Genomic DNA, 12,965 nt, shown 5'->3' on the forward strand with positions numbered 1-12,965 from the left:
TCGCTTCAAGATCGCCCATCAAGGATCCGGATCCAGCTTGTGGGACAATGGGGGGTGGAGGAGGGCAAGGTCCGCACCACGGGTATTTATGAGGTACCCCGCAACCACGCCCGCATTCCCGTCTTTTTGCGCGTATGCACTCTGTACTCAATAAACGGAAATCCTTAGCCCCATCTAAGTGAGTCCATGCCTTATTGGGACACGAGGCAACCGTTACACAATGGCTTGTAAATAGGCGCAACAAACCAACCAACCAAATGCATATAAATGTATGGTGAATAACTGTACTGAACATTGCATATTAGCCCTGATGATTTCACTGCAAGAAACCAACATACTTGGGTGGTAATCTTATACTGTATCTACTAAGGACTTGTTGCTGAATAGACATGTAAGGGTTTGCTGTGGAAATTAATCTGTCAGTATGTAAATAGATACAATACATTATATATTATAATCTGAAGTGGTAGATTTAAAACAATTTCTTCTGCCAAATATATTAAAACACAAAAGTATTTGAAATATGACTTGCATGCAAAAGTGGTAAGAAAGAAAGATCTGTTTTTTCTAAAGTACTCACTTTATTTCTGGTAGTATGGTTGAATTACCTTTTAATTGGTACTGATTAGTGTTATTGCCAGGAAATTTCTAAAAAACAACAAATAACTAATAAATACATTATATTCTTATATATTGTCTGCATTAAAGAGAGCATGATGGGCATAGCAGTATAATATGACCTGTGATAGGATTCAGATTATTAATTACTATCATAGCAATAAAGCATGTACTGTGAATAAAAGCTAACAAAACTTTAATTACAAAAGGAATAAATTATAATGCAAAGCAATTATTCCATTCCAGGGGACCAAGTAGAGGTAAGTTTATTTTCTCTACCACTTATTACTTACTTTATGCCTGCACAGCTAATGTCAACTGTGACTCTTTCAATCATGTAACATTAAGATCGTGACAATGATTAATAACCATAATACAAAGAATGAAACTTAAGTTTGATCACAAAGTAACAATAATAATGACTCTTACTATTGTTAGATTATATGAAGTATCTGAGCTGTTTTCATGAATTCGAAATTTCATATTGCCCATGTAGAAAACTGGAAAAGAAGGGAGAAAAAACTTTCACATTAGGAAGAGCTTGGTTTAGAAAAATAAGAGAGCATATATTTTCTCTTCTATTCTTTAGCTTCCTTGTGTGATTATGCACTGATATTCTGTCCTTTGCATAGAAAGAAAGTTTGAGGATAAATACTTCTGTATAGTATTTGGCCTTGTTTCGTATATGACAAACAAACGATGGTCTGTTGTTATAAGAACCAGCTCCCATGAGCCCATATCCTGCGTTCTACATTTTTTGTGCAGGAAAGCAAGGCAACAGGGATCTTTAACTCTGACACAAAAATGAATCCAAACAACACAATAGGATCCCATAAAAATATCTGCTATCAAGTAAAAATGTTAAACAGGAAAAGTCACTCACCTGAGTCTTCACAGAAATCTGATAACTTACACACATTGCTAGATAAAATGTTTGCTCCTACAAAGCAAAACAAGAGTAAAGAAGGAGTTTGTATTTTAATATAATTGGTATACTTTTCCTAACTTAATAGAGCTCCTAGCATGGAATGAAAATATGAGTATTGCATTTTTTTATTTTAAAAATGAGTTAGGTCCAATATTATAAATCCAACTAAATATATTCCATTAAGCCTTTAAATGCATCTTCTCAAAAGAATGAAATTGCTTACACAAAAAATGATAGCAACAGAAATCAGAGGGGGGAAATCATGGTATCTTGGCTTACAAAGTAGTCTTTATATTGAAGATTCTTATTTGTACATGAGCATGCTGGGGGTAAAACTGGGCTTTAGTTACGCTTGTAAATTTTGGCCAAAATGTGCTCAAACTGAGTGTTAGCAGGGAATGCTTCATAACATGGGACAATAAGATTAATACCCTAGTCAGCTTCTTTTAATAACCAAAAAGCATTAACCTCAGTTAGCAGAAGCCCTTATGGGCACTGGAAGTCAATATTTATGGGCCCATCTGCTGATGACAAGTGAAATATTGCAATTTAGAATGTAATAGGAGCATGTGGGAAATACCATGAATTAATGAGATAAAAATGAAATAAAATATAAATAGGCACAGAGGTAAAAACTGTATTGTTCCAAAGTAATAATAAACTACATGCTGTTTAGTCAAAATGTTTGACAATAATATTTACAGTAGAAGTCAACGCATCCTAAAAGTGCCTTAATTGAGGCACTTTTATGTTATCTGTTTCGTGACATTCTTTGTGGTACTTACTGTACAAACTAAGTAGATTCTATGCCAGTCAATAATAGCTAGACTGTACCAACATCACAACATACATTTTTAAAACAGGAGCCTGATAGCATTGCAATAATTATAATCATCATCATCATCATCATCATACCATCTATTTTTGAAAAACCAAGTTCCATTATATTAGTTGTTTCTAAAGAAAAATGAAATAAGTTATAATTTTTAATGAATTATAGTGAAAAGTTATGGAATTATACAAAAATATTTTGTCATGCAATATTGATTTTCAATGGCAAAATGCTAAATTACAAAGATATACTAAAAGATATTAATGGAGGAATTAATTATTATAAACATGTTAATAATAATAAAATGTAGGAGTTAAGCTATTTCATCAGATTGACAAGGTATTAAGGAATTTTCATTGGGAAGGTCAACCCTTAGGTATACAAAACTGTGGAACTTATCACTATATCAAGAATTGTAGATTTAACAAGCGGGGCTCATCATCAATAAAGATTACTCTTCAGTATTGGAAAGAGAACATGACTCTGAATTTATACTCTTGAACTGTCTTATGTGTTCCCTATCTGTTTCTGAACTGGCACTTCATTGAATAAATAGGAAGACTGATTTATCATTATTCCACTGAGGTTTAATGACGTATTTAAATTACTGAGCTGAAAGGTTATTTCATATGTAATGTATTTTTGTGTTGTTTCCTCTTCCTTTTAGGGGGTATTTTTTTATTTCTGCTTCCCCCTTTTTCTGTTGTTTTTTATATGAAAAGAATAACAAATTGAAAAAAATATAATCCTTTACCAAGAGAGTTGTGGCTTCTTCAAACAGTTATGGTGTGCCACCCCAACTTCATATTGGATTGCAATAATTGGCTAGACTGTTGAACAGTAAACAGTGTCAATTATACTATATATGTAAATGGCTCTAGTTTATTGAAGTTAAATGCTAATCTATCCCTTGAGTATTGTTAGAATCATACTGGGAATGGTTCGTCAAGAAAAAGGTTTGAACCAAAGTACCCTGAGTACTTCTCTTCCTGAAAAGACAGTTTACAGCATGATTTGATATGCTACTTAAACTTATTTTTTATTGTAGTGCTTTAAGCCAAACAGCTCTTAGCCTATCTCTACCGAAATTAAAAGCTGTACAAGAAGTTTTCCTCATAAATATTATAAACAACCCACTCTTACCTGCAGTATCCAGAGTTCCAACTGAAGACAATTCTAAGAATACAAAAACACAAAAGTAATATAAATAGCGAAGAGGGAAGAAAAGTAATAAAAACGAAACCTACTCTATGTCAAATTTTTTAGTAAAATCTTGCCTGTAGCACTGTTAGGATAGGTGACAAAAGTGACAATGGATGAATCTGCTGTAAATAAAGAAACAGTTTTTGTTTATATTCAAAACCATGCAAATAAAAAGCCATAATCTTATAGTTTATTGTTATAAACTGAAATTTGAGTGAACTTTCCAAACTTTCTCATAAAAACTCAGTCATGGTTTGGGGAACAACTTTGGAATTTTTTGCATGCTGTAACAAAGAGTTGTGGCAAGAGTCAAGGAAAACTGAAAATATACTATTATTCTTTGTTGCTTTAGAGAACAGAACTGGAACCAATTGGTGGAAACTGTTGAGAAGCAGTTTGGTTCAGCTTTAGGACAGGAGGGCTGAAAAAGGATTTCTGGAGCCATAGTGATGTTACTGCAGAAGCATTTTTTTCCATTCCATTTTTGCTGTTTGAGGTAATTTTTTAAGGATGAAAATAAGAGAAGGAAGCCTGGGAGGCAAATTGCTTTCCTTATATCTTTAAGAATCCTCAGCCAGCCCCCCAAAATGGCATGAAGTTGTGTTGCAAAAATTAACTCGCAAAATGGCCAAATGTTGGCAGTGCAATTTGATTTGAGGCTCTACTGAAGGCAGTCTGTGAGAAGGTTTTGAAGTTTTAAAGGTGGAAAGGGGAGCGGTTTTTCTCTCAGAGGCCTTGCACTCCCATTCTTACCCTTACTTTTGAAAAACAAAATGGCCCAATTTCAGTGGGGCCATAAATTGCTTACCCTGCTTTAGGAGAAGTTCTTAACAACAAAACTTTGACTGGCCTAGAAGATGCTCTTCTCTTTTTCACCAAAGTAACTTAAGCAAAGACTATTTACCTGCAGTGAAGATCTCATGCTGATCAAGGGGCTAAATTAAAGGACCTCCAATATCCTTCCCATCCCTGAAATCTATCAATGAATTTTATAAAATAGAAGCACACCAGCAGCTCTTTGTCAAAATGTGATCAGATTTATATAGGAAAAGATGTTCCTCCAGACACCCTGATTCTTATTTTATTTCTTAGATTTCTCTCTATATATTTATAGAATGCCTAGAGAGAAAAGATAGCAAACCTGCAGCCTGTGAACTCTATACAGTCCTGAAAAGATATTTTGTGTCTCCTCCTGTCATGCCACTGAAATACAGTGGCAGTTTTCTGCCATATTTAGGCAGGGATCATACTAAAATTGTCTTACAATAAGCTTACAATAATTAGTATTTTAATTCCCCATCTTTATGGGGAGAGGGAATAGAAAATCCCAGCCTCTTCATTTTACGTCATTTGGCCCAACCCACTTCACACTATCACTGAGCCAGTTAATGTATGTCCCACACCCTTTGCTTCATTATTTCATTCACTGCAGCCCTTGGCACTAAACAAAAAATGTAAGTGTAGTGCCTGTGAAATGTAGCCTGCTATAGGGCATCAGGACTCAAAATGGCTTCCAGTGTTATTTATCATTTTAAACTAGTATTTAGGGAAAGATTAATAACATATGAACCAATTCAACGTGGGATGCATCTATTCTATTCCACTTCTGTTACTTTTATTGATTCTTTAATTTCAATTGGTATCTTCCCTTTCTATTCAATCAAATATTTATTGTGGCTAACAGTAGCATTCAGAAACATAGACTACAATCCTAAATGTCTGGTAAATGAGATGTGTCATGGCAGTTTTTTAAATGCAAAACAGGATTCAATAGCAACTCCAGAGGAAGTATATTTCATAACCTGGGAACCTCTGAGAAGAAAGCCCTCTCCAGCATACCAGACAGATGAGCATCTGATAGCTGGGACATCTTCAGAATCCTTATCCTGCAGATTGTGTCTAAACATGTCTAGATAGGTTTATAAGGAATGAAGAAGTCAGAAAGTTATACTGTAAAGGAGTTGATGTGGGGCTTCCCTTTAATGACTTAATTTAGGTCCTTAAAGAGAAAGCCCACTTTGAATTGTCAAGTGGTGTATGTCTTTCAACATATGGATTTAATGGTCACAGTTTACCAGCCAAGCTGCTGCATTTTGCACTAACTGAAGCATCCGGGCAGTTCAGAAGGGGTTCCATACTGAATGCATTGAATAACCTGATAACTGCATATATCTAGACATCGGCAGTCACTGCTGCTTCCTAACTCAGAAGGCTACCATTGTAATGCACAATACCAGTTATAAATCTGAAAAGCTTTGCTGACTATGAAGGTATTGAATTTTCTATTTAAAGAAAACTAAGTAAGGTAAAGAATGTGTGTATAAATTTCTTACCTGGTGTGCTTACTGAAATGTTTCTAAGGTTTGATGAGATGCCTGCAGCATTGGCTGTAAAATGTAATATATTTCTTAGATTAAAATTAAAAACATTGCATTCAAAAACTTGTACAACAATATTTGCATTCCTTGTTCACCACAAGAGGGCAATACAAAGCTATTTAAACTTATTGCAACTGCAAAGAAAATTCTAAGTAATAATTATAAAGCAATAAATCAGAGAGCAATTTCTATCAACTATTCTTTCATAGGCAGAATACATAGAATAAACTGTATAAAGTAAGCTGATATAACTAGTTATATTAGGTTTTCTGTTTCTTATGTCTATTCAAGAGTGAAAAAAAATCTTCTGTATGTAAGAGGCAAAATCATGATTGTGGATAAACCTGCTAAAGGGCAAAGCACATTGGCTCTGTTCAGACAGAATATTAAATGATAGTTTAGTGATAAAGAAACAAAGGTAAATAAGCCCTGAGCTCACATGTAGTCACTGCAGAGGGGGTTACAGCTGGTCATGGTGTGTCAAAGAGACAAAATGCACATTGTGACATCATAAAGCAAGCTCTGCACTTTCATACTATACTTGAGTTATGATGTTGCATGCAAGTATTTCAGGGGCAGAGTTTGCACATTGTTACACATATTTTGTCACTTGCTTTCCTCGCTCTTTTTTTTTTCAGACACCCCCTAGATTGTCAAAAGAGAAGGCTGTCAGTACTTGCTGTATATTAATGGACCACGGTTTATCTGAACCACGAGAAACTGATTAGATAGACCTCTGACCTCTTCCTAATGGCATGTTATGCATTTCTCCCACCCTTCTTGAGTCAGCAGACACCCTGTCACATTAATGATTACATATGACATTAAACACTAATTTGAAAGAATGCTTAGCAATGTGACTAGTAAAGGAAAACTGCTTTGGGAGCACAAGCTTTTACTTTTAATAAAACTCGCTGCAAGTCTTAATTCAAGTTATCAGAAAAACTGTAATGAACACATCTGCAAGAGAAGCAGCAACAAACAGCTGGCAGAACCTGTCTTTCTTTCCAGGTTTAAATTGACCACAGCATCAATCTTTTTTTTTTAAAAAAAAGACAGATCTAGCATTCTTTCAAAAGATCACTCAACATCTTTTCCAAAACAGCACTAAACCCATGCATATAAGGAGTCCCCAGAGAGATACATCTGTGGCAGTCTCGTGGCTAGCCTCTTTGACAACCCAAGCCAAAATGGCCATGTGGCAACACCCAGTGAATGGAGGGGAGGGGGCATGCCCACATCAGCTTAAAGCAGCCAGTAAGATATGGGCAGATCCTGTTTCCTGAGCACATCATCACCAATATTTTCAACAAGGCTTTGCAGTTATTTCATATTGCAAGATTTGTGTTGTGAGAAGAAGGAAAACAGCTAAAGATGAATTTAGCTTGCCTCCACAGTGGGCTGGAGATGAGTTGAAGGCAATCGCCAGTAGATATGTCCATTAAATAAGTATCTTAATGCTGCAGTTAGTGGATCATCAGGATGGGCTCTCTTTTATTTTACTATAATTTATCCAAATAAGCCAATTTGAAACTAAGGTTTATAATCCCAGCTTTAATCATAGTTAAAATTAATTGCACTCTCAGTTTGGATGTAATGATTAACAGTTGGTTTAAAGCCCTCCAAAAATGCTTATTATCTCATCTTGATAAAGTGAGGAGGACCACAAGAACTCACCCAAACTCATTCTGAGAACTGTTTCACTGTGTCCATTTTTGTTTAGCAGTATATTAGAACAAGGCCACTAAGTTATACTAACTGATTTGAAATTGATTAATTAATTATATGATTTCGAATTAGAAAAAGTACACTCTTAAATGTATACTTTTATTTTTAAGATACTGCCTCCTGTGTAATTTTTATGTGAAAATAAGTTCTGAAAATAACACTGAATTTATTTCAGTGTAAAAATATATAAGATTGCACTATAATGTCATTTAAGCACATTTTAACTAACATTTTTACCCTCCATTTTTATTACTGATACTCAAGGCAACTAAATACTGACACAAGAAAATTCCAATAAAACACTCAAATATAAAAATAATGAAATAAGAAGGCATCATTAAGCTCAGTTTTTCAAATGCTTATTTGAGTCATATAAGGCTTTTGTACTGCTTTGCAAAATTAAAAAAAACAAGAATCTGAAAAGCTACTCTTTGTACTTGTTTCATTTTTCTTGGACTTACAAGATGAAATCACATTAATGATTACATATGACATTAAACACTAATTTGAAAGAATGCTTAGCAATGCGACTAGTGAAGAAAAACTGCTTTGGGAGCACAAGCCTTTACTTTTAAGATAAACTCGCTGCAAGTCTTAATTCAAGTTATCAGACAGTATTTAAGCACATTGAGAGTTGAGTGAAGGTTGTAAAGAAATTGAGTTGAGCACCTTCTTAAAAATGTGAAGTTCTCTGGGCATAAATATACCATTAAGAGAAAAAGTATGTGATTAATATTACTGAATCCTGTAGATATTTACAGACTTCACATCAAAGATTGCTATGAACTACAGTATTCAACCTCATTTGTTCTTGCATCCATGAGCATATGGAGCCACAACTTTCTCATGCAACTGAAAAGTGCACCTGACAAAATAGACCTTAGGTCACAAAACTCACTCCATAATAAATTAACCGATCAATGTATCATAGATCATAGGTCTCTATAAAACACAGAAACACAATAATGACTTGCTTATTTCTTCATCCTAGAATTCTGAGTAAATCTAATACTAATCCTGCATAAAATAGATTCCAACTTGTATTTCTGTAACTTTCACCTAGAAGAGACTGTAATTGATGGACACATGGCTTAAATACCGGACACATTTATTCTTCCCACATTTATTTTCTGTGGGTCCCCCCCCCCAATTTTCCTAATGAAGAGAATTTGAATTTCCATAATCTTAGATATTTGTAATCTTGAACTAACCTAATAAAAAATATTGCTCCAAATGGATTTGAGTATTTGGTTTCTGTGTCACAACAAGGATTAAAAAAAACCAACCCACTGCTTAGCTATACTCCTTATTACTTGTTCCAGTTCCTTTAGTAACAGAGAATCATGTGATCAAATTTCTAACCTTGTATTCTTCTTTTCAGCTCTATATGGCTTTAGGGGGTGGTATTTTAGAGCTGTAATCAGTTCATGTACAATAATTTACCCAGGACCTGCTTAGCCAGTTATTCTGAGAACAGACCATACTCTTGTTGGCTATGAATCCATGCAGTGATGATTCTTCTATGACTTAGAAACATATTTTACATCAAAATATATCCATGGCAGAAAATAATAGTTTGGGGATTATTACTGCATCAAGCCTAAGATACTTGAAAGATACCTGTTAAAAATTGACTGCAAGTAATTGTTTCTAGGCTGGCTCCTGGAGACAAATACAAATCTGCAAATCTAAAAGTCCAATCTCTGAAGACCAAGTTAAAAAAAAAATTTTCAAGCTGAGTTTGGCTCCTGGTGACTTCATGCTGTTTTCTTGGCAACAATATTGATGGGAGTGATTTGCTACAGTTAGTGGGATATTTTTTTACTTCCCAGACTACCCTGTAGTCTTGGCGTCCCCTGATCTTCCATCCAAATAGCAACAGATCCAACCCAGTTTAGCTTCTGAGCCCAGAAAAGAGCTGCCACGTGTTGACAAATACTATAAGTACTTAGTAGATGCTATACAAGGAAATTCCTGGGCAACTTTTATTTGCTTTGTTGGAGCAAATTTAAAAGCCCAGATTCAATTTCCCCATTGTTAGGGTATAAACAGTTTAATAGTATTGGATTCTTCTATTCCAGTAATTCCTACTGCTATGCAATCATTACACTTTTCCTTCCTTAAACCAAGTTTGAGCTAAGAATAAAAGAAGCAACAATAAAACATGGGAATACAAAATATGAGAGAAGGCAGCTTAGATGTAAAAAATTTTTTTTATCCTGCCTTTATTATTTTTATAAAAAATTCAAGGCAGGGAACATACCTAATACTCCTTCCTCCTCCTGTTTTCCCCACAACATCCACCCTGTGAGGTGAGATGGGCTGAGAGAGAGTGACTGGCCCAAGGTCACCCAACCGGCTTTCATGCCTAAGGCAGGACTAGAATTCTCAGTCTCCTGGTTTCTAGCCTGTTGCCTTAACCACTAGACCAAACTGACCAAACTAGACCAACTATTCACTACAGTTAAGTATAAGCATTTGTGAATAGGACGTATCATTAAATCATTTTTGTATGGCTGTAATGAGATGTATTCACAACAGATAGTCTAGTATAAATCAGGTTCTCCACATTTATAGACATCACTTTTTCAAAGGCAGATTCTAATGATTTTAGCAACTGGAAAGCACATGGAAATCACTGCCAAGGGACAGCAAATGTTTTATATGATGTTGCTGCAAACATATTCATGAATGCATACTGAAAAATACATCTGAGCACCTGAGCTCTAACTCTTGAAGTGTTCAAAAACTGCTACAGATCCAGAACATGTTATGTCCTGAAACTGCTACTATTGTTGCTATTCCCAGTAAACCACCTTAAAACAGAAATTCACTGACAATATAACAATAATATACCCGTTTTTTCTACTTGTTTGAAACTGCAAAAACGAATTAGGGAGAAGATGGGGAATTGCCTGACATCTGGTAGACCATAATTCAATTGCTACAGATCAAAGACTGTGCAAGGCTATAGCAAATTATTAAACGTGCCAGATTCTGCAGCCTCATAATTTTTCTCATTATTATTAACTATGAAATCTATCATAATTTTTTAAATGTCTTTTGTTTTAAAAATGCAGAAAAATTACCACCTGCTGCTACAAAGGTTCCTTGTGGACAAGGTTGTTCTATCTGGGCTACAGAAATAAGGAAGACATGGCAGTCAAGAATTAGAATCTTTGTTTCCATCTAGTAGTTATCTGGATTTTTGCAGCCCAAATATTCCTTCGTGTTGTTCGGTCATTTAGTCACTTCCAGCTCTTTGTGATTTGATGGACAGCATTTTCCCAGGAACTGCTTATTCTTGTGTACCTATTCACATGGTCTTCTGTTAGCATCTTTTTCAATTGCCTTCCATTTTTCCAAGCATCAGATTCTTTTCCAATAACTTTTAACACTGCATTGTATGTGCAGATATTTAAATGTTAGCTTCCTTATTAGTATGTCCAGTAAGCAGCCTGATTTTACTTTATCTAGTATTAAATGATTTATTCTTCTTACAGTCCAAGGTATTCTCAACTATTTTCTCCAGTACCATAATTTAAAGGCATCAATGTTACTTCATTCAGCTTTTATGATGATTCACCTTTCACAGCCATGTAACAGTTAAAAAAACTATAGGTTTGACAGTATATACCTTCTTTTCTGCACCTTAACATTTTGCCCATCTTTGCACAACCCTATTTATGGATAAAATCCAGTTTTTCTTGTGTCCATCACCAAGCCATCTAAACATAATACCCTTGATGCTGAAAATCCAAGTTGGTTTTAATTTATAGTTTTATGTTAGAATGACATCCCACAAAAACTTCCTGGTACAGGTTGTTTTCTGTAGCTACCAATCTAAGCCAAAACCTTACACATTCCAGAGGACTTCTGCAGTTCATCCATAACAACTCAACACCTTTCACTATCACGCCTTTAGGATAATTAATACAGGATTTGGAATGTCTTCCTGTTTGCACATAAACCCTCTTGGCATAGGAAGAGTTGCATCACAAATCCAAATAGAAATAATCATAAAAAGGAGTTTCAAGAAAATATGTATGTATGTATGTATGCATGTATATACTGTGTGTGTGTGTATATATATCCAGATTTAGATACATGATAAATCATTAAACAAGCCCACTGTAGGTTTTTAAAGATTTTTTAAAAAGACTCATAATATAGAATCTAAGGATAACATGCATCAAATAACTTGAAAATATTTTTCTCTCACTGAAGTACTTCGGCCACAATTGCATGATAGGATACAAAATAAAATAAAATTACAAATGCCTAAGATTGAATGTAGTCTTTAAACCCAAGATAAATTAATGTGATTAAGGTACCTTGAAATCAATGGTGTATAAATCAAGATTTTTTTCAGGCTGACTTCAATAGGACATAAGTTTAACTCTCAATTTTGTGCTATTCAGTAGAAAATAGTTCTGGTTAATCTCAGAAATATAGCTGAGATTTTCTCATGAATGGTGTTTGCTTTTAATAGTTGAGGGTCAGAGCCCTTTAGCAGGTTTCTCAGTGCAAAGGGTAGATTCCCCAGGTCTTGTGATGTCCTGATTTACCAAGTCCCCAGAGACTTTCCCATACCTAGCATCACTGCATGCAAACCCTGTGCTCTAACAACTTCAATCCTTTTCTGATGGGCAACAATATTTTTTTGTTATTAAAGGGTGATGGTTACAGTGTATTAATTCTAGCTACTTCTATGCAACATATTGTAAATAGAAGAAATATATTGGTGAAGATAAAGAAAAGGCGAAGTGCAGTTCTAGGGCTGGAAAAGACATGTGAAATTTTCAGTACCCATCGGGGATGGGACAAACTACTGGCAGGTTGGCTGTTGCCCCATTCTGACTAATCCCTAATATAGCCTACGTGCTTGCCAAGAAACTTGGTCATAATGCAGAATGTACTGCAATGTCAGAATAATCTATCACTGTTTTCACTTTGCCCCAAAATACCTGACATAGTAACATGCCTTCTTAGGTACCACATAGCAATTTTGTGCTCTCTGAAATCACTGGCATACAATACTAACACTAATATTAACACTCTGATTGTCAGTCCAAGGATTACAGTTATATACTACGTCAACATATTTTCAATAAACAACTATATCAGATATAAAATTACTATGAAAACGCCAGCCTCCCCCACACCCCAATGGCTTGACTTGGAACCAAAAGACATTGAAGCTGATGCCACATAGATTGCTCTGATCAGATTATCCCAAAGAAGGAAATCCCCTTTTCTTACCACCTATCTTACTTCA

General features: G+C 34.9%; 1 protein-coding gene across 1 annotated transcript in view; it reads right to left on the reverse strand.

Annotated features, from left to right (window-relative positions):
• The window catches only part of ADGRG2 (adhesion G protein-coupled receptor G2), a 55,685-nt gene that overhangs the window by 21,924 nt on the left and 20,796 nt on the right, over positions 1-12,965 (reverse strand). The window contains exons 4-9 of the mRNA XM_063304688.1: positions 5,915-5,968; positions 3,522-3,554; positions 2,462-2,503; positions 1,502-1,558; positions 1,048-1,118; positions 581-648 (exon numbers count right to left, since the gene is read on the reverse strand). Of these exons, the coding sequence (XP_063160758.1) occupies positions 581-648; positions 1,048-1,118; positions 1,502-1,558; positions 2,462-2,503; positions 3,522-3,554; positions 5,915-5,968 (325 nt within the window). The remainder of the gene's footprint in view (positions 1-580; positions 649-1,047; positions 1,119-1,501; positions 1,559-2,461; positions 2,504-3,521; positions 3,555-5,914; positions 5,969-12,965) is intronic.

Source organism: Candoia aspera, chromosome 5 (genome assembly GCF_035149785.1).
Source record: "Candoia aspera isolate rCanAsp1 chromosome 5, rCanAsp1.hap2, whole genome shotgun sequence".
In the NCBI taxonomy this organism is placed as follows: Eukaryota; Metazoa; Chordata; class Lepidosauria; order Squamata; family Boidae; genus Candoia; species Candoia aspera.